Source organism: Aulonocara sp. 'chitande type north' Nkhata Bay, linkage group LG18 (assembly GCF_057382095.1).
Source record: "Aulonocara sp. 'chitande type north' Nkhata Bay isolate Kocher_YH1m ecotype deep benthic linkage group LG18, A_spYH_male_GT1.1, whole genome shotgun sequence".
Classification (NCBI taxonomy): Eukaryota; Metazoa; Chordata; class Actinopteri; order Cichliformes; family Cichlidae; genus Aulonocara; species Aulonocara sp. 'chitande type north' Nkhata Bay.
In genome coordinates, this window is record NC_141361.1 from 10,320,676 (window position 1) to 10,347,192 (window position 26,517).

Here is a 26,517-nt window from a genome sequence, read left to right on the forward strand (position 1 = left end):
CCAGAGACATTCGTTTCTTTTCAGAATGTGACCCCAATTCTTCTCTGTGGAAGAAAATGGGTGGATGAAGTTTGTTTTCACAGCATTCATCGATCTGAGTTCCCCAGGAGTACTTGAAGGTAACACCATTATCGATGCCAGTTTGTTCTATTTTTCCAAAATAACCTGAAAGTTTGTGAGGGGTTTTGTTTTTACTTTCAATGGTTTATTTATTGGCTTAAGCTCAGATGGCCTGATCCACAAACCCAGACTGCAAACAGGAAGCTTTAGACTTGCGGACAGTTTCTGACAACACTTCTTCAGCAAGACTTGATACACGGGACCTTTGCTGCACTTTCTAACACTCGATCCACTCAGTCTGAAACATATCAGCTTTGTATTTAAACCGTTTCCTGTTATATTTTTAAATTGCCTTTTAAAGACGCATCTATCATTTTGCAGACTATAAAAAACGTAGCAGTACAAAGGGGGGGGGGGGGGGGGGGACCCCATATTAAAAGGAAAAAATATGCTCATTGAGCCGTGGGAATCACAAACATAGATGTTTACTTCTTCCTTTGATTCACGAGATAATGCTGGGGGCAGGTATGTTGTAACAGCAGAATGCTTGTGTGACGCTTCAGTGTGAGCAAGTTTGTCCTGTCATTGCGAGGAGCCTCGGGGAAAACTGCACACAGCCGGTAAGTACAGCCTCCTGTGAGTCTGTTTTGAATGCATTTCCAGTTATATTTCCATGTCAAAGGCAGGTGAGACAAATAAAGAGATTTTAAACGTCCTTTGTTGCAGCTGTTACATTTATCTGTGAGATCTAGACACCTAAACAGAACAGTCACATATCAGGATTTTCTGTTGGTGGTATTATCTGGTCTTACCTGCGTCTGCAATCAACAGAGAGGATGTTACAAAAAATGTAACATACTTTTTTTTTAAATGACAATTATTTCCTAATTTATACTTAAAAAAAATCAAAATCATATTTTTAAATTTTAAAATATGGTTATTGTTGTTATTGACTGTAAAGCACGTTATGGTTTGCGCTATTAGGATGCCAAATTATATTGATTTGTCAGTGTAGTGTGCCAGTTTAGTGTTCCAGCTCTAATTTGGGTACAAAAACATGATTTTTTTTTTAATTCCTAAAAAGTAAGAGTGTAGTTTAACCTTTTTGACAGTTTTCTAAAGTATTTGTGTGACATGTGTTCTAATATTTTTTTAAGGAAGAAAGAAGTTGAGTAGTTTTGTTTCATACACCTACATTTTTACTTGGGTTTTTTGTTCATTTTGTGCATGCTTTTATTTTAGTTAATGTAACTTCTACAGTTTTGTGGCATGCTGGATATCAGCTTTTGGCCCAAAGCTTGATGGCGATCCATTCCTGCTGTAGCATTGCTGGAAGCTGATGACAATTTGTGGGGTCCTGCTTGTCCACCTGCCATTTACATCCTGGCAGTAGATTCTTGATTGGCTTAAGATCAGGGGATAGGATCCAAAGTGTTAATTTGCTGATCTCTGTACAACTTAATTATCACATTTGGTTCTTAATGTGGTGCTTTATCATACAAAAAACTTTCAGGGCCTTTGGAAGAAGTTGGTCTTTGAGGATGTTTTTAGTATCATCAATTAATTTTCTGCTATACAAACTGTGATAAAGATGAATCACTGAAGCTGGGCCTCAGAGATTAGCACAAGTTATTTAAAAAAAGGATCAAAATTGTAAAATACTGACTTTTTGCATAATTTGGATTACTTGTGAAATACCATCATACGTTGAGTTTCTTTGAAACATTTTGAGTTATGAGCAATGCCAATATATAATAGTTGGTTCAGAAATGGAAAGGTGACATCTATTATGAAAAACTAACACAAAGAAATAAGATGTTTCCAAAGTAGGAAAAGGCCAATATTAAAAAATAAAAATCTTTCTGCATCAGTCACTGTGTTACATTTGGTTTTGCAACTAGTCTAAAAACCCTAAAAGTGTTGCCTGACTTTAACCAGTAATCATAAAGTCTTTATTAAGAAAGGAAGAAATGCAGAAACAATTGTTTCATTATTGACAATTTGGTTCCAACTTCTCAGTTCTCGTCATAAACCTCTTTGACGTCATCTGCAAACTGAGCTTCTTTGTGTTTTCACCTGTTAGTCAGATCTTTAAAAATAAAGCCTCTTAAAGACATTAAAAGAAGCTTTTAAGAAACCAGTATTTATAGTCATCAGAATTTTCTGACACAAAGCATCGATCAGCTAGAATTAAACTAAAGCAATGACAGATTAAAGCAATGGGATTATAAAGCTTTTCCTAAAGGTCGGTTAGTGAAGTTAAGCTCTGTTTACACGGCTCGAAGTTCTAGTCCAGACAGCTCAAATAAAAAAAGGGAAGACTTGAACAGAAACCTCAAACTTCTCTTTTCTTTTTAACTTCAGCAAGAGCAGCTGTGAGACACAAAGAGTCACACAGTTTAAACTCATCGACACAGCTTTTATTAGTAAACAGTTAAATTATTTAGTAATTTTATATCTCATGCATGCACACTATAAAGTTCAAGAATACAGGAAGCATTTTTTACAAAGTAAATGTGAAAAATGTGCATATAGGAAGTCTATGCCCCGGCCCGCTACAAGACAACACAACGTATTATACAGTATAAAGCTTCAACAGGTGTAACACTGTGTTTTTGTGAACAGCATCCTCATTGAACCAAATCTGTGTTGTTTTAGACAATGGGCTTTTTGTCCAGTCTGATGGTCTCGTAGGTGTCAGTACTTTGGGTGGTCAGACCCTGCAGGATGCAAGCAGACAGACACACATACTGTGAAGTGGCACAAACTTGATGTGAAAGCTGCTCTAAAACGACACTGTTCATTTCCTGCACCGACTCTTAAGTGTGATTTTGTGACAGCCAGCGAGATGAATAAAAAAGAAAAACATCTACTGTGCAATGTGCTGTCACTTTTCCGTCATGTGCCATTTTAAATATGTTTTTAAGCATTAGAATGAGAAGTCTCACCGCATAGATGCCTCCCCCAGCGGGTTGTTTCTGTGTGAATGGAAATAAAGACATGATCAAGAGTGCGTTCAGGGGCAATTCTTTCAACTAAGTGTTGGACACGTGAAATAACTGGATGCTTCTTCGGGTACTGACTGGCATTTGGCAGTCTTTCTTTTTTTTTTTTCATTTACTCTAAGATTTTGAGATACGAGTAATGTGCAAATCTAGACCCTTTTTACAGGAAGTGGGATCTGACACTGTTACTTGGTGCGAAAAAAACACTGATGGAAACTGTGACGACATACATAGAGTATAAATAATATAGGTCGGTGGTCAGCTTGCTTACAGGAAATTATAAAAAAGGGTTGGTGTTTAAGCTGAACTATGATGTTACAGAGAAAAAACAGCTTTGATACGCTAAAAAACCCCTTTTCTATACACACTTGTGTTTAGATTAAATTCCCCATTTCTTTATAATTTTACGCAATAACACAGATTTAATTTTACCTCTGGGTAACTGCCAGATGAGCTGCTGGACGGACGCATCTGTCAAAAAAGAAATAAGAAAGCATGTGATTGGGTGACTCCCATTGTAGTTTATTAATCATGTGAAATGTTGAAGAGGATGTAAAATGATTCTAGATAATTGACTCAAAAGAATGCTCGTACACTATTACAAGGAACCACAAGTTTTAAAAAAGTTATCTAAAGAAATTGGGGAAGTTTTATAAGAGTTGCTATACTTTTTCCAGCCTAACATAAAGAGCAACTTTAAACAAATTGCTGCATTAAAGTGCATTTCCTTCACGCACTGTCTAGAAGGAAGAAGTAACAGCTGTACACTTTCTACAGTCCATCATGGCGATCTGTGTGTGTGGTTCCTGTTTGCCTTACCCTCAGTCTGCAGTACAGCACGGTGAGGATGATGCCATATAGGATGAGAATACCATCCAGGATAAAACATATATCCATGCCTTCAATGCTGTCTGTACACACACAACACACACTTAGTCGCGATCCTCGACACAGCCAGAAGAAAGATGTTAAGAGACACTAACTCCGTGTCATCCCTTTTCAATGCCACAGGTATCTCAAAAGTACTCCTACTAGAGCAGGATCAAAAAGAGAGCAATGAGTGCTCTTACCAGGTGAGCTGAAGATAAGATGGTTGATCTGCTTTGTTTTTCCCCTTGTAGGGTGTCAGCGAGATGTCTTATACTCACAGAGATGAGAAGCAGCGAACAGGAAGTCAGTGGCTCTCTGTCCGTTTTGAAGCTATGAAACCACACGCCTACCACACTGCCATCCCCCAACTTGACAGAAGTTCCTCTAAAAGTCTTGTGAAAAACTGGTGAAAATTGTTCACGTCCAAAGGCCCAAATCGGCTTTGGGTAACAGCATTCAAGAACAAATTCTTATTAAAGCAAACCAAAATGATCAAATGCAGATATTAATTTTCTTCAACCACATTAAAAAGAGAAGTCTCAGCTCCTTTTGCTTCTTAGCTTCAGTCACATGTTTCACTTTACAGACTAAAGTTCCCCATGCTGCAAGTTAAGAAACAAGGAGACTTGTAAGTAATAAATGGTTTAATAATGGAAAAAGCCTAGCACACTATACAAGCTACAGTTACCAAAAAGAACAAAATACAACACAGATCTACAATTTTTTTTTTTACATTCTGAAAATTGCATCATCATAACTTAGGCACCGTAAAAATGATAGAAAACAACTTATTATAAAAAGGATTTGGAGCCCAAAATAAATCTATGCATGCATTCTTTTGTTCGTTTGTTTTTTTTGTTCGTTTTTTTACAAAAATCAGATGAAATATCGAACAAATCGGACCTGGTGTTTGTTTGTTTCATTTTTCAGAAATGTGAAGGACTTTTTAAAATCGCATTTGACAAAAACAGTCAGCCTGCTTTTGTCTGTTTCTGTGGCTCAGCATGTGGGGTGGAAACATCGGGTTAAGTATCAGGACCTGCAGACGAAGGGGTGGGGGAGTCAGAGTCTGCTGCTCCTGCACATCTGGAAACTAAGGCTGAGGAAAGGTCATAGGCAGCATGTTCACTGTGCCCGTTTCAGCTCGTGGCACAAGGCGAGGCGGTGATAAGCTACTGCTGCAGAGGAGCTGCAGAGAGGAGTTACAATCACATGTCTGGTTTGGGATTCTTGTAGATATGCATGTAAGAAAAAACAAACAAACATTAAACCACAATAAGCTAGCTCATAGTTAAACTACAGCTGCCACATCTGGATTCATTTAATTGTGTAAGAAGTGTGAGACTGACTACATTTACACCTGGTATTACACTGTAACGATACACTGTATTATTTCGCTTCCAATATTAATAATCAGGGCGTTTTCCGATGGACTGAAGTTTTATGACAGATGAGCGCCTGCACACAGTGACTCAAAATGCTGTTATCTGATTATTAGGGTGGCTTAGAGTTAAGTGTGCAGGCGGAACTTCTTCCGCAGAATCTAAATATACCCTCAATAATGCAGCAACTCTGTCAGTATCTGTTAAGGAAACTCTTGAAACATGGTCGCACAAACAGTTAACTAGAATTTAGCACAGAGTATGCTTTTTCCCCCCAGTCAGTCACAGAAAAGCTGCAGATTTTATCACTTAAAATGCAAAGATTTTACCAGCATTTCAACATATCGGACGCACAGATTGCATTTGCATTAAAGAGTGAGGCTGGTAATACTCTTGTTTTTCATATTGTCAAATAAAAGCCATAAAAAGACCAAAAATACCCCCAGTCAATTATTAACACCCCCCCAAAAAAAAAAGAAAAAGAAAAAAGAAAACATGCTTTGTATGGGTACTGAGACCCTGATTTAATTTACTGGTCTATCCAAAAACTACACCCAGAACACCAATGTACTACGTGATGTGTTTTTTTTTCTCTAAAGCACAGCTAATACATCAGGTTAATATCCACTAATACACATATTTCAGTATCAGCATACACGTTGCTCTGATACGAGCTGATATCAAGACGTTTTTAGTTTGCCCATTGGAGAGACTGACTAGCAGACAGAACATAAAGCGCGAGTATAACTTACTAAAGAATCTAAGTAATATTCTGAAAATATGAACCATTATGTGATATTAGAAATGTTTTACTCTGTAAAGAGTGGCATCGACCTGTTACTGGCTCCAGTTTTTCCATTGCTGTGCAATTTATTTTTCCACTCATGCCATCCTGCTGCCAAAAATACTCAATTGTATCTAAAAGTAACCAGCTATAAATAGCACTGAGTAAATCCACTTACTACTTAGGCATGAGTAACATTTCCAAAAACATAGTATCCATGAGTTAAAAAATAATAATAACAGCATAATGCATGTATGAGTTGTTCTTAGGAAGTAGCAGCAATGAATAGATTCCAAGTAATGACACTCGAGACGAGTGCACTGTTGGTCTTTTTGCTGGATTTGTTGACAGTATGAAAAATTCAGAACATCGTCAAGCTCACACTTTAAGATCCTCACGCAAGTAATGTTCAGAATCTCAGTTAATACCAGGTGAAAATGTCATTTTTATTCTGTAACACGTCCTGCTAAAACTGTGACATCAATAGTAAAAGTACCAGTGTTAAATGAACTAAAGCTGCATATTTAAACAATCATGAACATACAGTTTGGAGTTGCAGTGAGTTAGGAATGTACTTCCATTTTGCTTAATAGTCACATAAATTTTTTTTAAAAAAAAGGACATACTGGCCCTTCAAGGCCACAAGAGAGAACATGTTAACTCACTGCACAAAATGCTACATTCTGAAAGTTAAAAAGTCACTCCTCTAACATATATATGTAAAAAAACAACAACAGTCCTGCTTATGTTAAACACAACCACTGACAGGGGACCAGAGGGCAGTGGTACATCAGCGTTGCAGTCAGAGCTGAAATCCAGTTGGACTGATTTTAAGACACAAATAAGAGGAAGTGACACATGTGATGTAATCCCCTTCCTCTGGTGTTTACGTGTTGAGTCAGCACAGTAAACTAGTCCAGTGGTTACAGCAAAAGAAGAGGCAAAAGGAGGAAAAGTCCCCGTTTAGAGGAAGAAAGAACTTTACAGTGTGCCGTAAAGACATTGTCAAGACAAGAAAAGGTCAAGGCATCTGTTTACTTCCAGGGTTTGAACAATCGTTGAGCTGATCACAGTCTGACGCAAAGCATCTGTGATGATCACAAAACAGGAAGGATGAGGCCCGCAGAGATGTTCCTCTCTGAATGGTTTGTTTGTTGATGAGAGGGGAAATGATTGGGCCAGAATAGACCACATGGCCTCCGCATGTCCCACCGCATCAGTGATCCAGGAGGAGTTAGCACGAGGGGAGAGGAAAGTGTAGGAAAAAGACGACGTTTTACTGGACGCCTTTACACCGAGGTCTCAGACTGCAGCCTCATGACGAACTTGTGGCTCTTTGGGTCGATGAACTCCTCCCCGAGTCGCAGGAAGGGGAGCGGCGTCACCGTGACAACAAGGGAGAAGTCCAGGCGTCGCAGGGAGAAGACCAAACCCTGACGCAGGGCTGAGGTCACCGGCTCCTCGCTCACCAGAGTCCACTGGCGCCCCCTACCGTTCTGCTGCTGGTACTGCATGGTGGGGCCGGCGGTGAGGTAACGCTCCAGGAAAGCCTGAAAAGGAGGATGTTGGAGTTTAATCACCAAGGAAACACCAGCTGTCTTAGTGCTGAAGTGCCGTGCCCAAGTACACTCATGAAGCACTTAACTACATTTACATCACTAATGATGCGGCTTTGAAGATCATTTCATCGATCTACACTGTCCGCTAAAACAAGTAAAAGAAATACTATCCTACAATAATTCTGCCTTTCTGTAGTGGCAAAGATCCCCTTATTGTGTTGTATTTATTTTATATTTAATTAAAGTGGCTCTGTCCTACAGTGGTAACATATTTGGCTAACACTAGATCCCTGGCATCTCCTCTCGAGACCGAAAGGAAGCACAAATCCCTTGGACGGGCCATGTTGGGATGGAAGGAGCATCCATACCAGATCAAATATGCACATTGATCCAGTGTGTTGACCTCTTGTGAATAAGACAGCAACTGATAGAAGCTGTTTTGTTTTTTTAAATAAAAGAAAGTGTCCCAAAAAGAGAGAGTATTCAGGAGTAAAGGTAGGTACATCTGCACTCAATGAGGGACTGTTTGGGTTTAAATAGCAAAAAATAAATTAAAAAAAACATCCTTATGGTAAATAATATAGAAGGGTTTTGATAATCAATAGAAAGTATCTGTACACACAGGACAAGACTGAAAACAGTATCAAGTGGCTGCTATCATCAGGGACTTAGGCGCCTCCGAGTTAGAGATGTATTCGATTCTCTAGTAGAAAATTCTGCTAAGAAACAGCCATCAATACTCAAACATGTTTAAAAACAAAACAAACAAATATTTTAATATCAATTAGGCTGTTTGCTGTATTGGAACTATTGACGACTCACCTTGGGTGTCATGTTGTGCGTGATGCAGAACTGAAGGTGTGTGAGGATGCTCTCCATACTGTGGAAGGCCTGCTGCCGTGTGGTTCTCAGGTACTTCTGCATGGCCCGGGCCATCGGGGCAAAGATGGCTTGGGCTGCCTCTCGAGGATCCATTACCTCTCTGGGGTGTTTGGGAGATGAGGTTGCCTCTTCCTCTTGGAGGCGCTTGATATGCGTGAAGGCCTCTTCCACCGCCACCACCAACCTATTAAGAGTAAAAGAGAACTGTGGTGACATACCCAACAGATCAAAGATGAAAAACCGAAAAGTTCTGCGGGTGATAAATGGCCCTCGAGGCCGACGAGGAACGTGGAGTGTATCTGACCTGGCCTTCCGTTTGCGGATCCTTCGGTCCATCTCGGCCTCCTCGTAGTAATACTCGTTGTGGGAGTTGTCTCTCCGTCTAGCAGCAGCTGCTATCATGGCCCGGGACTGGCCTGTGGAGTTATTGGTGGGGTTTTCTGTAAGACCGAAGGAGGGAGTATTGGACTGCACATTAGAACTCAGACAGGTAGTTTAAGGAGTTCTTTATGTTTCCCGTTCTTGCTGTAAAGCCACCTGCTTCTGACGTAGACCAACAAACGGCAACGAAAATTAAAGAAAAAACGATTTACTACTGGATTAAAGACAGACGTCAGAGCCAGGACGAAACTATATTTACCATCCAGAGAGTAAACTTTGAAGCCTGTCATCTTCTTGGACAGGATGGACTTGGGCAGGTTGAGGAGAGCTGGGTTATAGACGGGGAAGTCGCTGTAATAACGGTCCAAAACCCAGACAGCTGCCCGCTGGATGCTAAAACACAGTATCTGTCGTCAGTGTCACAGTAAGTACAGGTCAAACAACAGCTGCTGACTGCACAACGGACAGGCTGCAGTTAATACAGACGTAAATGTAAACTATATCTCAGCACCTCCCTCACATTTCTGCCTTTGATGGTGATCTCGTTTAATGTCACACCTCAACTATTACTTTAAAATAAGATACACTGATGTTTGGACAGTAAAATACTTCAAAGTAAAATGCATCCCCTCACATCCCCCAAACTGTTTTTTGGTGTAGTTTAATATTTACCTAGGTTTTGTGAAACTTCCGCTTTAAAGTTAATAGATTTATTGTTGTTGAAACTAAGAAATGTTTCAACAACAATAAATACATGCAATATGCTAAGAAATATATGCACATTTTTACCCAGTCCATTGGGATAATCAGAATAATTGAGCATATATTATATTTCCATTAAACAGTTCTTGACCACCAGAATCACCAAAACCATGGAGTCCCTGCCAGTGTCACGCTTTTTTTATATTTCACTGAAATCTTACTAAAGTTACTTAAAATAATGCCCGTGTACACGATGTAGGTGTGACTGCTGGGGATGGATTACATCCTTGAATCATCAAAAAAGGAAAAATGAAATCAGATTTAAGTTGTGATGTCTCTGCATCCTGCTCACGTTTAAAAAAAAAATAATGGCCTGATGGAGATATGCATGCACGCACACTTCCCCTTCAGTTTGTTTCCAAAAAACAATCTGTGTGTGATTGATTTTGACAACTTAAAAATACATTTTTCCCGCTCTAGGATGTGGTTTCAGAGCACAGGCAGAGAAAAAAGCTTGTAAAGCTTCTCAAATACAAGCGTGAACACACCCAAGTATCAACTTTCAGACATTTTAAACCCACTTAAGACAACTTTGTATTGATTTGCAGTGACTCTTTCCTTTGTAAAGACAAAGGACCCAATCCATACCAGCAAAAATCACTCCATAGAGTAACTGAGACCCTGCATCCTCATGTAAGGACATAGCATTTAGCTTTTCTGCAGCTTATACTTCATGCTGCTGAGCACAGGCCTGTCTGTGGTACATTGCGAATAAGAGTTTGGGACTCATGAGGTTAATCTTCTGCCTCTCAGCAGGTTTATCGTATTTTGTTACTAGAAGGCAACCAAGTAACAAACAACAATTCTGTAAAGATATTAATTAAATGCCATGGCTGGTGTCACAAACCTGAGGTGGCCCACGTTGTAGAACTTGCTGGCACCATCTGTGCTCCGTACCACCTTAAGGCAGAAGGCTGGCTGAAGGTGTCGGACTTCCAGCAGCACCAGAGCCAGGTACTGGATGAAGAGCAGAGCATCCACCAGCGAGGCAGCATACTCCACAATCCCCCTATAGTCCCGTTCTCTGGGCTCCAACACACGCACGCCGTAGAACAACCAGTACGACGCCACAAACAGGAACACCAGCACCATCAGGAGGCAGCGGAAGACAAAAAAGCGCGGGAGGGTGGCGCGGGGAGGGCGGAGGAACAGAGCCCAGGAGGAGATGAGCAGGACCAAGAGCTTGAAGGCCAGGGAGACGTAGAGGCCCTCGCAGGGCGTGCCGCAAGGCTCGAGGGCGTCACGCCACAAGACCTGCGGCAGGATGAGGAAGGCTAATGGCGTGACCAGAGCAAAGAAGCTCAGGCAGCCTCCCAACGCCGGACCCACAAAACGCTTGCACTCCAGTGGAGTTGACTCCTCCAAATCTTTGGTGACGCGGGTCAGGTCCTCGTTCGAGATGCTGTGCTCTGAGGTGCCAGTGACCACAGTGGTGGTCTCTCCCCAGTTGTCATCCTGCACAACAAAGAAAACAATTAGTCATTTTAATCTCTATGCTGAGTAATATATTAAGTTCACCCCCAGCTTTGACTTAAGTTGCACCTCTTCAAGAGGCTAAGAATGCTGGGATTGTATGTGTGAACAGGAGTTGCTCAGCCATACCTAAGAAAAGGAGGGTGTGAGACAAAATCTGAAGCTGCTTATCCTACATATATGAACACAAGATGTTTACATGAAAGGGTTGGTTGGAAGGCAGAGTAAGCACAAATGAACAGTTCTTGCTTTTTTAAAAATCTTTTTTGAGCAGCTAAAAAGCCCTCAACTTAAAATTAGAAGCTAAGGGCTCAAGCCCTGAACATCTTTGTCCCAAGAGCGATTGCAGGTTGGTTAAGCTTTAATGCAAGTGCCCCTTTACTATTTTAAGAATGACTCTTCACTTCATCTGAGAACAAATACGTCCCCTCGGGCTCCTTAATGAAAGCACGTCTCTGCACTTTAAATAGTGAAGTCAGATTATTTTAAAGTCAGCACCTGCTCTCTCCTCGCTAACTGACGAGGCAGAAAAGGACTGAAACGATATGATTAACAGCTCTAAGAAAACACACTTGAGCTGTTGAAAGAATCTGAGAGACCACTTTGAATGGATAACAAAGGAAAACTGATGGGGAATTCAGCAACAGCTTTTTGACCTGAATAAAGTAGAGAGGTCAAAGTTTTGGTTTAAAGGACTATTTGTAGTTCAGCTGAGTGTTTGACTTTAATTAAACATAATATTTTAGCATGTACAGCTCCAGGGTAATCTGAGCCTATTAACTTTGTCAATGTTAGTGACATGCAGCTAAAGGACCGAAAGTCACTAACATTTTTTGAACAAATTGTAGATTTAAGAAACATTGGTGGGATAAGATATGCACAATGTTAACCATTAATTAGAATAATGACTGGTGATTAAATGAGGTCAAAGATGACGATGCATGAACAAAAAGAAAGCAGAAAACACTGTAACTGACCCTGTCATCTCCGCGGGTCGACTCTGCATCGAGAAGCGGCTCTCCGGGTGTTTGGATGGTGACCGATTTGTCTCCACGACTGCTGCTGTCTCGGCTCTTGGAGCGGTGACGGTCCCGCCGATCCCTGAAGACAAAGAAATTATGTATCATATCATAAAGGGCTACATTAGTCACAGACGCATCGAATGATGTGATGATGTTACACCATGACACAATCTGCTATTAGTTATCCAATTTTTATTTATTGTCTTAGCAGATTGTCTGTCAAAGTTGCTGTGGTGAATCTTTGTGATAGAAGAACACACAGTTGTGGTCAGAAGTTTACATACACTCATCGTGGGCATGAATGTCATGGTAATTTTGGGCTTTTAAAGGGTTTTTTAACTGTTATTTTTCCAGGCTGGAATCATTATACAACAAACATCTTTAGTGGCTTAAGAAAACAATTTATTTTAGACTTTTGTGCTAATCCACACAAACTCAAATATACACACACACACCTCACTAATATTTGGTTAAATGTCCCTTAGCAAGCTCGACCTCAACCAGACACTTTTGATAGCCATTAACCAGAATTAAGCTTCTGCCATAATTCTGGTTTGTTATTTGACCACTCGTCTTGACAAAACTGATCAAGTTCAATTAAATTGGTTGTTTTTTCCTTCTTCTTTTTTTTTTGCATGGACCCAGTTTTTAAGCTTAATCAGATCCAGATGTCCAGATGTGTCCAAGTTTCAACCCTCTAGCTGTTGATTTAATGTGAAGTTTAAGATTTTATAAGTAGCCTTCCTTGTTCGTAATTCCACTTTGTATTATACAGGGTGGGCCATTTATATGGATACACCGTAATAACATGGGAATGGTTGGTGATATTAAAGTCCTGTTTGTGGCACATTAGTATATGTGAGGGGGCAAACTCCTCAAGATGGGTGGTGACCATGGTGGGCATTTACAAGTCGGCCATCTTGGATACAACTTTTGTTTTTCCAATAGGAAGAGGGCCATGTGACACATCAAGCTTATTGGTAATGTCACAAGAAAAACAATGGTGACAACCATTCCCATTTTATTACGGTGTATCCATATAAATGGCCCACCCTGTATATCAGCACCACTGACAGCAAAACAGCCACAGAGCATGATGCTACCACCACCATGCGTGACATTTGGTACAGTGTTCTTAGGTTTGAAAGCCTCACCTTTAATCCTCCAAAAGTACCTTTTGTCATTGAGGCCAAATAGAAATGTTTCAGCCTCCATCTTATCTGATCATGTCCATAGCCTTGTGGTCAGATGCAGATTTCAGTCAAGCTTCACTGTGGACAGTGATGCTGGTGGTCCAGCAGTTTCTAGTTCATGTCAAGCTTGGGCCCTGGTGGTTCCTGGGTTGTTTCTGAACATCCTGACCAATTTCCTCTTATCTGAGGGGGGACCGTTTTGGATCTTTTTGGATCAAAGTCGTGACACATGTGAATAAGTTATACTTACGTACAATTATTTGAACGGATGATCTTGGGATTGTTTAGAAATGGCTACAAGGGATCTTCCCAACTTATGCAAGTCTGGGTTTCCCCATTCTTTTGAGCAGTGGTGTCAAACAATTCCTCTTTATGCTGGCAAAAAGAAAACAGTTGCCCACAATCATGATCAGCAATGAGAGGTTAATAGGCCTTGGTCTTGTCGAGTTAAAAGACACTGTAGAAGCTTCAGCACCACTTGTTAAAAGATTTAAGTCAGCGTATGTTTATATCCGAGCCCGTATTTATACTTTTGACCCTGCGAGAAATACAGAAACTCCAAAATAAATTCAAACTTGTGCATCCAGCAACTTATTAAAGACACATGCTGTACTTTGGTGCCACCCAGGGGAAAAAAAACAGTTCAAAGAAAAAGTTGAAAGCCCCAAATTACTGTGACCTTCATGATGAGTGTATGAAACTTTTGACCACAACTGTAACTTTTTAAAATTCCTCGTAAACAAAGAAATGGGTCTTACATTCCTCGGTATAGTCACTAATTGAATTATGTCTGTTTTCCTCTCATTTAAAAACAGTCAGAATGATTAATTGCCTCATAGCTTTTTTTTCCTCTTTACCCAGTGAACAGTGGTGTTTTTCTAAAGCATAACAAAACGATACTGCCAGAAAGGAAATTAAAAGCATTGCCATCGCTCACCACCTCCAATTTATCAACTGAGATTGGAGCTTAAAAAATTTGAAGTTTAATCAAGCAAACAGACGTTCGCACAGATTCAGCGAAAATGCTTCCTTAAGGTTTCCCTGGATAACATGTATAAAAGCAGCCCAGGGGTCACTCAGCTTCTTTGAGTGGTTAATCAGCAAACTGTTTTCTTAGTTCACTGTAGCGACTCTGATGGATGTGTTTAGAATTAAAGCCGTCTTCCTGGCTCTATATGAGGTTATGTATGAGTAAGTATACTTTATAATTCCTATTTTCAATATAGATGTATGATGTGTGAGTGTTCAGTATTAAAATATGTGCCACTATGTCTCCTAGTGTGGATCTCAGCATGTGGTTTTCATCCACAGCATCTGTAAAGCTTTTGAGCTGCATACCAGACACCCTACTGTTACTGACGACTTCTTATAGGGAGAATTTGGTTATGAAACCTCACAAGTCACTACCTGTTACAAAGTGATAAAACATTTGATGATTAATTATCCTTTCAGATGGCTAGTGTTGGTCTGGAGTTTAGAAACCACATACACATCAGGTACAAACCTGTATATAAACTCAAAACCTTTAAAAACTGTTATTTTCTAACTAATATAAGTGCCACAATCGCTGATTTATGAGGCAGCAGCTGCAGATTTTGGTTCACTGCTGAGTTTCAGTGACTGGGGAGTCTCCTTCAGAAAAAGAAAAAACTCAAATAATAATTAGGACCAGGGGTGTCAAACATAAGGCCGGGGGGCCAGAATCGGCCCAGCCAAGACTTCAATCTGGCCCACTGGGATGGCTTTCGAATATTTAAAGGACGGCACAGATTTTAGACTTAACTGTATTTTCATGACTTTTACAGCTTTTCCTACACATTCATTCATTCTGGCAGATTGATGCGATTTCGTTATCTTTATCAATAGCATTTTGTTATCATGTTGAAAAACTGAGACATCATGTTGCACTTATTTTCCCTACACCGTAGATCCCTGATCTACACTCTTGGACTGACTACTGCTGCAGTTGCATAAATATTTGATAAAAAAAATACAAATACAGAAATACAGTTGTTGTTGCTGTCATTCTAATTATGTTGTGTAAATCACAATATGTATTTGAAGATCCAATATTTAAACCAACCAATATTCGAATCAGTCCAAACAACAGACCAGAAACAAATACATGAAGTTATGAGCCTGAGTGTGCCTACTTGAATGGGTCTTACCCACCTGTGCTTTCGGGAGCTTCGGGAATGGGAGGACTTGTATGAGTAGCCCGAGTACTGCGACTCGTTGTCCATGTCTCGGGTCGGCGGTGAGCGGGCTTTACGAGCCCCGCCTCCTCCCGCCGTGCCGCGCTGCTCGCCGACGCCTCCCAGTTGGTTTTTGCGCTCGGAGATGGACTTGGTGGAGAGAGCCAGGGGCAGTTTGAGTAGGTCAACCTTACTCCTGAGGGAATCTATCTTGGAGGCCGATGAGGGGGGAGCAAGAGAAGGGAGGATGGGAGGGCAGGGGAGGCTAAAACGATGAGATGATGAGGAAGGAATAGGGGTGGGAGAGGATGATGGGCAGGAGAGTTGCAACAGGGGAGAGCCGAGGTTGCTGAGATCTGAAAGAGAAGGACAAAAAGAGAGCGCTGGTTAAAACTCAGCATCGCATGTAGCCATTTCTCTGCCTGAGCTACTATTTGTGCTCCTAAGTTGCACAGTTTAACTGAACTGACAACACACTAAAAATACACCGCAGGCTTCATATTTATCTTTTCCTTTTTCCTGCCTGAGCTTCCTGCCTTGTGCTCCTAACAGCAGTCACACCAGACCATCTAGATGGTACAAAACAAGGTCCCCGGTGTCACTTCTAAACTTGGGCAAAAGCTCCTTTTCATAATACGCATCACGGCCTTGGAACAATTTACAAGATAAAGATCATTTTGGAAACACTGGCTTTATATCAGGCATTGAAAAGCATAGCACATTTCAAAATGCTGTCTGAGGAATGCGCCTGAAGCCTAACTTTAGAAAGAAGTAACAACGCAGACGTCTGCGAACACATGGAAGGTTAAAATCATAAGCCCCTTTCAGACGTCAACTCCTTTCCACTAGTCTGAGGGCGTCTGCATGCTTCATTTGCATGTCTTAATGTGCACCCTGGTCATTTTCCATTAAAATCACTACGGCAGTCATACAAGGTCTGACCTATAAGCCATCATTAACTGACAGGCACACACAGGAATATGGGCATCCTTCTTTGTGGGCTGCACAGGTAACTAAACGGCACAAAACAGAAAAAAACATAAGTTTTTGTTTTGTTTTGTTTTTTTTAAAGGGAGGTCACCAACTCTCTTAATCTCACACTTAAGAGAAAGCCTCAAAACTCCTCCCTTTTTAAAGTAAAGTAAAATGACCCTTTAAGAGTCCATTTATGTGGTTTATACCCACATCCACTATAAAACACATTAACCTTCTAAACTGAGGCTTCGGTTTCACTTCAAGCGCTTTCATCGCTTCCAGGTCTCAGCTGAGGTTAATCATCACACGACTATATCTCCTCTCTCCAAGCAGCGAGCATTAGCCACAGTTAGCTGTGTCACAATGGCAGCCATATTGGATTACTGTGTTTTCACTAAACTTGTTTGCCCTCTCCCTCCCTCTCTCGCCGTCTCACATTCTGTCCCTCACGCCCCTCGTCCCCCGGGAAACGGGGCCTCTCCGCTGCCATGGTAATGAATGAGGGTGTTCAGCTGTAGGGGGATTGGAGGCTGACAGTTACTGTGGAAACCTGACCTCACACCGCCCTCTGACACACTGTCTGTCCACGCGGGAGGGGAAAAAAAAAAAATCACCAAAATAAAAGTATCGGCGTGATGGATGTTTGGCTGTCACATGGTAGTTAATCGATAAAGGGAGGGCGTGGCTCACTGGCTTTGATTGGCCCTCTTTGGGAAATGGAGAGGGAGGCTAGCTGCTATCAATGCCGGACAGATTCCACTTAGAGATGCTTTTATGCCCCATCAAGACCATTGAGTTTAAAATCCACTTCCCTTCATCCAAGTCCTGCATGAAATCCAATCTCTCTGTCAAAGTTTATCCACATTTTCACCATCTCTTTTTGCATCATTATTATCATCATCATCATCATTATTATTATCATCATTAGTAGTAGTAGTAGTAGTAGTAGCAGCAGCAGTATTATCATCATCATTATTACACGGTAAAGTGTCAGTTCATCCACTGTCTGCAACAAGCCCTCCAACTTAAGTCATCTTTCTTCTCATTGGTTGTTCCTCACAAACAAAGGGTTTGAATAATAGGTCGGGTGGGGCATCAATGTTCCACTCTGACATCATAAAGACTGAAAGAGAGTCTTTTAGAGCCTTTGGAGCACCCAAGCCTTTATTCCAAGTGAAACTGCATGTGTGTCTTTTAGCTTAGGCATTTGGTTATAGAAAGCAAAAGACTAATGGTATGTGACAAATGCACGAGTGTCAGAGCGTGATATTAATGATAAAGAGATGCCATACGTTTACTTTCATAGTGCGCATGAGACAAGCCCAGACATGTGTTACAGCAAGAGGCAGCCTCCAATAATAATTTAGTAACAGGGAGTCCCTTCAACAACCTCAAACAAAAATTACAGCACTTTGCAAAATATGCGAGAAAGCTGTTCCCGCTAAAGGTGGAAACACTACACTTGTTTCAACACTTGTGGTAAAAAAGACACCACCAAGCTATGACGCCATGCGAGGAGGAGATACTAGGAGCTGATGATATGCTTGGAAAAAGTAAACAACGGAGATTCCATCGGGGATCGCCAGAGCACTGCTAGTTGTCTGTATGACAGGGAGATGGATGGAAATTATGGGTGCAGTTACATGATGGAAATGCAGGGCTTCAAGCAACTCCTGATAAAGCTATACCCAGATCCCAGGTAGAAAATATTTTTCAGTGTTATGTGAAAATATTGTGAGTCTAAGTTAAGGTTAAGCTACTTTAATTATTAGTAGTAGTATTATTAAAATGTTAAGCATTTGTTTTATATTTTTACTTAAAACTTCCATGGAAAACGCTACTTAGGTTACTTTTAATGCTTAGATTTAACTTTGCCACTATCAGTGCATATATAGTGCAGTGCTATAATCCTGCTGCTAGCATCTTGTTTCTATAGAGTCACACTTCAAATTCGATAGTGTGTCATCAGGAGTTACTGACAGTTTCTTTGTGTTGTAGTAATAAATAAATAGTGCTTCCTGCAGGCTGCAATCACTGATAAAACACTGTTCACTATATCTTTTTAATAGATACATTTTTCCCAAATTTCCTTGAAATATAAATGATGTTGTGACAATATCACCCACTCCTGGCAGCAAGTCTGTTCCATTTCCCTGGAACCAGGGCTTTTCTAATAATCTTGAAGATCATCAGTGGCTGAAACAAGAGCAGCACACAGACTTTAGACTGCCCCTGGTTGTGCACAGCTATAACATGCAAACAACAGTTTACCAAGCTCTGCGTATGATCAGCGCACAACCAGGCCAGTCCCCTCATAGGGATTATTCACACATGCGCTGATCTCAGTTTCTGAAAGTTTCTTCCTGTTTAAAATAAACACCACTTACCACCAGCATAAATATGATAGCAAATAATGAAAAATTCAATAGCTCAACATTATGAGAAACCTCCCCTTATCCGGAATCACTAACTTTTAGCAGACCAGAGAAGATTTTGGACCCTTGCAGCCATGTGCAAAACCTCAACAGCATGCTTATTCCAAAACCACAAAACTCCAATGACTAACAGCTGCTTTCTGGTGCATCATGATCGGCTTTTATCTTCAGCTTTAGCAGAGGAATTAGCAGAATGGTGCTGTGCTTTTAGGCCAAATAAAGTGCTTAAAAGCTGTGTTTCATGCGACCCCTACAACAGACAGGAGTCTGCATTCTGAATGTCACGCGAAGCAAGGGGATTCTTATTTTAGATCAAGTTAAACCGAAGAAAAGCACATTAAACAAACTCCTCTTCACAAGTTCTTTTAAACATGCCATTCGGGGACAGACAGAGGAGCAGATATGGGTAGAGCTTCTCAGCAAAATAATACGAGGACAATAAGTGGAGAGGACTCAGAGATTCCCAGACAAGCCAAATACTCTACACAGGCAAGAGACACAAATCTAAAGTGTTTAATCTAATGGCTGTAGAAGCTTAGCCGGTATTTGCTCTCCCAGACAGAGAAACGCTGGCCAAAATAACAATCGGAAATCATCACTGGCCATAATGCTCGCCCCACCAACGCACATAAATAACAATTAAGCAATTATAATGATGCTGCGGTCTGCCTTTCCAAGCAACGACAAAGGAAAATGAAGGAGTAACGTCTTATTTCAGCAGCATATTTACTCCTCTATATCTGAAACTCTAACAGCAGAGAGACAGAAGAAAATGGCTCAGCTTTTTGAACGCATGAGTGATAAAAAGGAAACAAAAGCATTACTCAGATTAGTGCTCTTTATAATATGTGTCAAAATCAAAGCCCACAACCTAGCCATTTGTCAATTTTAATCCAACTCACAAATTATTTTAGATTCTCAAGAAAGTTTGGCCTGTGGTCTGCACCGCCCTGTGCTCGTGGCAAACTAACCCTCCACTGCATCGGCAATCTGACAAGCCTGCAAACAATGAACGTGACAAGACTACATAGTCCATGTCTAACTGAGTGTAAACAGACGCCTACCATGAAACAATTTGTTTTCAAAGAACATAGTTCCCATTTGAACATATACAGCAGCAAAGATGTGAAGTCATACATACTGCAAACAGGTATGCAGCTAAAGCAAAACATGTTTCTTCTTTCAGTCCTGATCTCAAAGTGTTGAAGCTGCAGAGTTTGCTGCAAGCTTCATTTTTGTTTCGTGCCAGGAGGCTGCTCTCTATGGTACAGGTAGACTAGGTGATCAAAGAGCTTTTGCCTCCATTTTCTTCTTTTTTTCTTAAATTAGCTTCCTGCACAAATATTGAGCTGTCGTGTTCGGGCCTGTGACACAGGCAATGCCAGAGCTGAGGAGCTGACGACGCACTCTGTGCAAGACTGAAACAAAAGACTGGTTTTATGCTTTGACATTAGAGCTTAACAAGATTTTATTAAATGCCCCAACTTCAAGCTTGTGGAACAGGTTGTTATAAGTTGGCTGAAGGAAAGCCTTCTTTGTGGAGTTAGTTTGCTTAACTACATTTTATAAAGATTAATGATCGTATTTTCTTCTGGTAATTTAATTAAAGCACGTCTATAAACTGTATCCTGTATATCTGGCCCTTGGTATAATTCCCATTTTGCAGCACAGCCCTTAGCAAACCCTCCTTGGATGCTCTTGCCATACATAAAATGCTGCTGACATAAATGTGTGCTTTTGCTTGCACGTAAAGACAAATGTTGTGAAGAGTGTCACGGTTATATGTATCCAAAAGCCTTAGAGAGCAATTAAAAGGCCAAGCATAGGAGTCTAAATTCCCCCTAGAGACGTATGGAGATACAACACAAACACGTTGGACAAAGGCAACGAGAAAAGACATTCAAACATAATATTTATCACCTTAATATGTTGACATTTCCTCCCATTGTGGGCGGAGTGGTGACAGTTGCATGAAAGGGGGAAAAACAAAAAAGATTTATCATCAGCAGAGCGTGAAAGCACTCAGGTAATATTGACATATTCTCAAAGAGGTAAGATAATTAAATGAAAGTATTACTATTTAACACAGCGAATATTCATTGTGAACGTTAAGACTTGATTTCAAGTTACAAGTCAATGAAAGATGGACTTAAGAGGTCATGAGAAATTTCGTGCCTGATGATGGCATCTTAATGAAAGACAACAAATAATTCAAAAGGCATTTAACTAACTAACGTCTCAGAAATTAGGATAGCCAAGTTAGCTGGAGAAACCTACCGGCTACATCTAAAACATGGATCTTAGGATTTGATATGAAAGTTTAATTTAGATTAAACAGAAGATAAACTTTCAAAAACATGTAGCAGATGATTTAACTGGTAATTATGGTTCTTGTGAAACCCTCTGAATCAACGACATGTAGAATACACAGACAAGCAGAGCTCACTGTTCACAAAAGCCCTCCGGCTAAATACACACATTTGCTCACACACCTAGCAAACATAGCAGGGTAATGTTTGTAATTAAGTTCCTGCATTTTCTGTTTCCTGCCAAGTGTCCTTCTATTCCAGTCACTCACATCATGGCACAATGACTTTTTACCCTTAACCACAACATTTATGACAACATACACTGAAACCAAGACTGTGCAACAATGAAAAACATTAGCATGATAACACTTACTATGGTGTATCGATAAACATTTGGTATTCTCCAAAGAATGAAAGACTGCATTCACAATCATAATCACTGCTGCAAACTACTGAACTGGGTATAGTCTATCTGACCTTTAAAAATCAGTATTTAAGTAGCAAAGCTGTAAAGGGAACTTCAGAATCTCAAAATGTGAACTGTCACAGAAGCTGCACACAGAGGCTGTGAAGGACTGAACTTAATATTTGGGGATGTTTTAGAGTTTTGCTGAGTTTTACATGCACAGGCACATAAACACGGGGTTAATGTTTCTCAACTCTTCAACTTTGCATTTCCCAAACAAGTGAGCACTGACGCACTGTTTGACTCCACCGTTTGCTCAGCTGTGATGCTACTTTGCTGCAGCTTTTGCAATTAGGATAAGCTATGTGATCATGCGTTATCTAAATTACTCTCCAAACATGTCCTTCTGCTTTATGTTCTTTAAAAAAAAGTTTTGACAGTATCCAAGTAAACATGAGCAATAATGTTAAATTTGTGACTGGACGATATCTGCCGACTGGTAAGGAGACTAGAGCTCTCTGAAGCATTTTACCTGTTCTAAATAACGTAACATAAATTGACTTGTACAGTATAAATAACTGCTGGATGATGTAAAACTTGGATAAATTGGTGGATCCCTAGCAGCACTGCATTCTGGGTTTTTGGGGCTCCTGTCAATTTAAAAAAAAAAAAAGAAAAAAAAAAAAAAAAAAGGCCTTTTTTCAGCTTCAGTGAATGATTTCTCTGTACGAAGACTGGAGTCGAGTGTAAAATTAACTCTGTTTGAAACGCTGACATCATCTTTCAGCATTTGACCTTTGAGGTAGATAAAGCAGTTTCTTGTAAACATTACATTCAGCCTGTTATACGTATAATGAGAGACATATGCTTCAAAAAAGTAAAGCGCACAGGGCCGTCTCTGCAAGTAAGGCCTGCAAAAGGCCCGTCCTCTCTAAAGAAAGTATGAAAAGAAAGTTGCAAATATTACATCACTTTCAAGTGGCTTAAAGCACTAAGCTACCAGAAAATTTTGATATGAGTAAATCTAGATTGCACATGGTCTGCTGACCTGTACAGTCTAAAATAATCCTGTTGCCATACCTGCCTGTGTGCTGGCCTGATAGTGAGAATATGACTGAACACTTGATCTACAAAGGTGTGGTCCGGTACTAAGATGGATAAGGTTTCCTATTCATCCCACCGTCCTCTATGACCTACTTCATGGACTTCAAGAGGATTCTCGCCTTCCATCTTTAATCAGCAGCATTAGTATTAAAAAAAAAAGAAAAAAAAAAAAAAGGAAACTACACACCCACAGTGTAAAAGTACATCTGAGCACAAATCTGTTCAGTAAAGCAATAACAACCTACCACTGGTTCTAGTTTTTGATTAGCACCTTACACAAAAGGTTCGTTTCTTTTCATCCAGCTAAGCCATTGTTCCTCCTGACATTGTTAACCAAATACCGGTATGACTTTTTCCATATAGTCTTACGCAAAAAGAGTCAAATTTCCAAAAAATAAAAAAGCTCTGACCGATTTCACCAGGGTTGTCCACTGCAAGCCAGTCCAGAAACCTCTGTGTGTGTGTGTGTGTGTGTGTGTTCTAAGATTAAACAGTTATGATGCTGGGCTTCAGGCCTACTAGAGCCACGGCTCAAAGGTTTTATGGCTCAGGCCAAAGGGAGTGTAAAGTCATTTAATATGCGCCATCAACTGAGAGCAAAGACAACAGCTTCCTCTGAAAACAGAAGACAAACACATTCAAGCCTGAGTGAAGGAACCAAATCTCATATGCACACAACACAGCCTCCACACAGGGTCCCAATCCTCAACAGCTAAAATCGACTTCATTATTTTTTTTTTATTGTGGAATTTATTGTACCAACTCCTTTTGTTTTCAATTTAAATCAATCTGGTTTATGACTCAGTGCATCCAAAATCAATTAATGTAGCTCAAAGCAACAACGCTCCTGAGTCAAATCCATAGTTTAAACATCTTTGGCTTGCAGTTTGGATTTCATATGCATTTCTTCATGCATCATTTAAAGTAACTATACAGCTTAAAACAGTGCAGACGTTCATAGAAGACCATTTTGGTTATGCTCATCAATAAAAATGATTCCAACAATGAAATCAAACCATTAACAGTGCAATTATTTTGCTGCAAGCGTGCAGATCTAGTCACACGGTAATCAAAACAAGCACATGGAAGATTTTACAGCTACCTTCCCCATGGCAAAAAGAAATCGAGCTGCCGTCAAAAAGTTTGGAGCTGCTTGCACTGTGACGGCAGCTGTCAGGGCGGAAAAGCAAGCCGGGACACCTCTGAAGTGACCAGCTCCGCTCCATAGCCATTTTAGGCCAGATATAGTCCACCAACTGTGAAAATAAGCATGCACACGCCCAGGGTCCAACAGGGGAAGAGGCTCATCAGTGTAACAAGGGCCACACACACACACACACACAGACAGAACAGAGACCGCCACCCACATCAGTAAAACCAGTGAACAGCAAGACAACTGCTTCTGTCCAGGTCTGCACACACGGCGAGCAAACGGGAGCAGGTGTGCGCGTGTGTGCGAGTGAGAAAATCTAATAGGGTGTGTTTGAATCAACAGGCCTGTCTTCTGACTCTGTATAGATTTGTCTTCATATCCAAACAAAAGTACTGCAGAGACAGGAAGCGGCTGAGATGATTCATGAGTCATGACTATGGCGAGTCTAACAACAGCAGCCAACTATGTGTTACTGATAAGTCAGAGCATCATTATTTTCTTTGTTTGGGTTATAAAACGTCAGGAGTTGCTTGAAAAAGTCCAAAAATGCAGAGGCGTGTCATAATTCACTGTCAGAGACTATAAAAACAGCAGAAGTTCAAATGTGGCGATCAGACTGGAGTCAGAAACTATTGCATTTTTTAAGGCAGTCAAAAAGAGCTGTATGAGTCAAACAGAGATGCATTTATTTTGAATAAGAAAACACTCGTATTCCCTTCAGGAAACACTTTCTGAGCACTGAAATCTTTTCATGATGACAATATTAATGTAGATATTGCGGCAATTTCTTAATTAAGACTTAATTTGTGAGTCACCTGACAAACATCAATTTGACTCCTTGTTTAAGTGCTTTAAACATCCAAAATTATGTTTTATCACAAGACATTTGGAAGCTTTTTTGTGCATTTTTTCAACCTGAAGCAACCACATTGACTTAAAAAGAAAACAAAATGTGATTCCATGTGATTAAACACAAATATGACATGATAGAAACCTTCTACCATGTCTGTTTCCTGAAAATACATGCACAATTCTCTCTGCACTCACATTACTAGTTGTCATGCTTCTCTTATACTTTAATTGAACCAAAGTAGAAGGCACACCGCAGGGGGTCAGAGGACAAGCTGTATTCTCTGTGTTTGTGTGGACAGACCCTTTAAGCAGAAAGCCAGGCTGTCTGAAGAGCTGAAATGGTAAATTAGTCAATTTACAGATGAAAAGGGCCAATGGACAATTTGAATTGTTAAGTAAAACCTCAGTTTATTTCTAAAGGAATAAAGTCTAACATTTTCTGCTTTTCAAGAAAGAAAACTAACGTTTTCTCCATCAGCTTCTTGAATATGGAAGGTCTTGGTGTTTTTCTCTGTTTGATAATATTGTAGTATTTGGGTTTAAGACTCCTGGTCAGACCAAACATGTTTCTACATAAAATACTGGAGTTTTTATTTTAACTAACAATAAGGGGAGAAATCTAGTTGATTTTTGCCAGCATTTCTTAATACTTCAGATTTCCTAAATTAATGGGCACCAATACTTCTACAATGAACCAGCTGTGCTTCATATTTCTTAATCTCTGTGGTATCACTGTGTAAAATTCCTTCTTCAGTCCATTTCCACTGAGCCCCTGCTATGTTTACGACCCGTTTTATCACTAAAACATCCCCACTGGAAGCAGTTTACAGCCATTCTGTGGTATTTTTTTAAAGCCTGGTGATAGCATTGTGTAGTTTTATCTCGCAAAAGCAGGACTCAAATCTTAGAAATTAGAAGTTGAAGGGCGAACAGACGTTTCAAGCACTGGATCTGTGCGTAATCAGGGCCTGTTTCGGCTGCAGCAACGTTATCCTGTTTCACTTTGAATTACAGCCTGTGTTTAGACATTTTAGCACCGTGCTGCAGGCTACTGCAGCGTGGCTCAAGAGTCGAGCTGCGTTCATTAATATTTCAACAATATTCCACATGCACAAAGAGCCACCAAAGGCTAACTTACTGCGAAGAACCGGGCGAGTATAAAGAGTTGTGCGACCTACAAGATGAAAAAGGAGGGTGTTGGAGAAAGGCAGGACAATGGGAGACTCCCAGGCCCCACCGGTGGCGTCCTGATGCCAAATGATCCCAACGCCCGCTCCCTTTCTTTCCCCTTTCCTTTTCCAAATGGGACGCCCTCGCAGTAAAATGAATGGACGCACTGAAATTCCCACCAGCCCTTCGCCGAGGACAAAATTCAAACCCTCCGGCCTGCAGTCACACTGGACGCGCTCTTTGCTTCCAGGCGCATCACTCTCAGTCTCCTTTTTTACGCTTCTGTTCACATTAATAAAGGCAACTCTTCCTCCCACGTTTAAAATCGATCCAGGGAGCTACGTGGCCTCCGTGGGGTCAACAATAGCGCCGACGAGGGTCCTAAACTTCCCTTCGGATTCAAAAAAAAAAAGGGCGACCATCGCGTCCTCTCGACTATTGTTTGGGGAAACCGGAGATCTCCGGCGCCCCGAAGCCTCCCAGCTCCCCTCTCCGCGTTACAACAGCGCGCAAGCATCCACAGCACCACTTCCAACATTTTAACA

At 40.6% G+C, this 26,517-nt stretch overlaps 1 protein-coding gene and 1 long non-coding RNA gene across 3 annotated transcripts; both read right to left on the reverse strand.

Annotated features, from left to right (window-relative positions):
* Window positions 1–3,008: 3,008 nt before the first annotated feature.
* LOC147308020 (uncharacterized) lies at window positions 3,009–4,363 on the reverse strand. Its single transcript, XR_015125990.1, has 4 exons — window positions 4,136–4,363; window positions 3,885–3,976; window positions 3,498–3,536; window positions 3,009–3,038 (listed from the first exon to the last, which is right to left on the reverse strand). It is a non-coding gene; the product is annotated as an uncharacterized LOC147308020 (long non-coding RNA).
* Window positions 4,364–4,567: 204 nt separating this feature from the next.
* On the reverse strand, window positions 4,568–26,303 carry LOC147308021 (vang-like protein 2). 2 transcript variants are annotated; one of them, XM_086271356.1, is made up of 8 exons: window positions 25,941–26,303; window positions 15,546–15,924; window positions 12,136–12,259; window positions 10,533–11,140; window positions 9,183–9,316; window positions 8,847–8,982; window positions 8,483–8,726; window positions 4,568–7,651 (listed from the first exon to the last, which is right to left on the reverse strand). In XM_086271356.1, the coding sequence occupies exons 2-8, from the start codon at window positions 15,614–15,616 to the stop codon at window positions 7,391–7,393; spliced, it is 1,578 nt and encodes a 525-aa protein (XP_086127482.1). In that variant the 5' UTR covers window positions 15,617–15,924; window positions 25,941–26,303; the 3' UTR covers window positions 4,568–7,390. The 2 variants fall into 2 exon arrangements, with proteins under 2 accessions (XP_086127482.1, XP_086127484.1); XM_086271358.1 differs by lacking the exon at window positions 25,941–26,303 and adding an exon at window positions 23,900–24,040.
* Between the last annotated feature and the right edge of the window lie 214 nt (window positions 26,304–26,517).

What these genes read in the sequence shown, in the direction of transcription:
- LOC147308021 (XM_086271358.1), bottom strand. Translation starts at nt 24,029, where the DNA reads ATGGCTATGGAGCGGAGCTGGTCACTTCAGAGGTGTCCCGGCTTGCTT. An exon ending in ATCCGCAAACGGAAGGCCAG is followed by an intron (nt 8,727 to 8,846) that starts GTCAGATACACT and finishes TACTCTTAATAG; the next exon opens with GTTGGTGGTGGCGGTGGAAG. An exon ending in CGCACAACATGACACCCAAG is followed by an intron (nt 7,652 to 8,482) that starts GTGAGTCGTCAA and finishes CCTCCTTTTCAG; the next exon opens with GCTTTCCTGGAGCGTTACCT.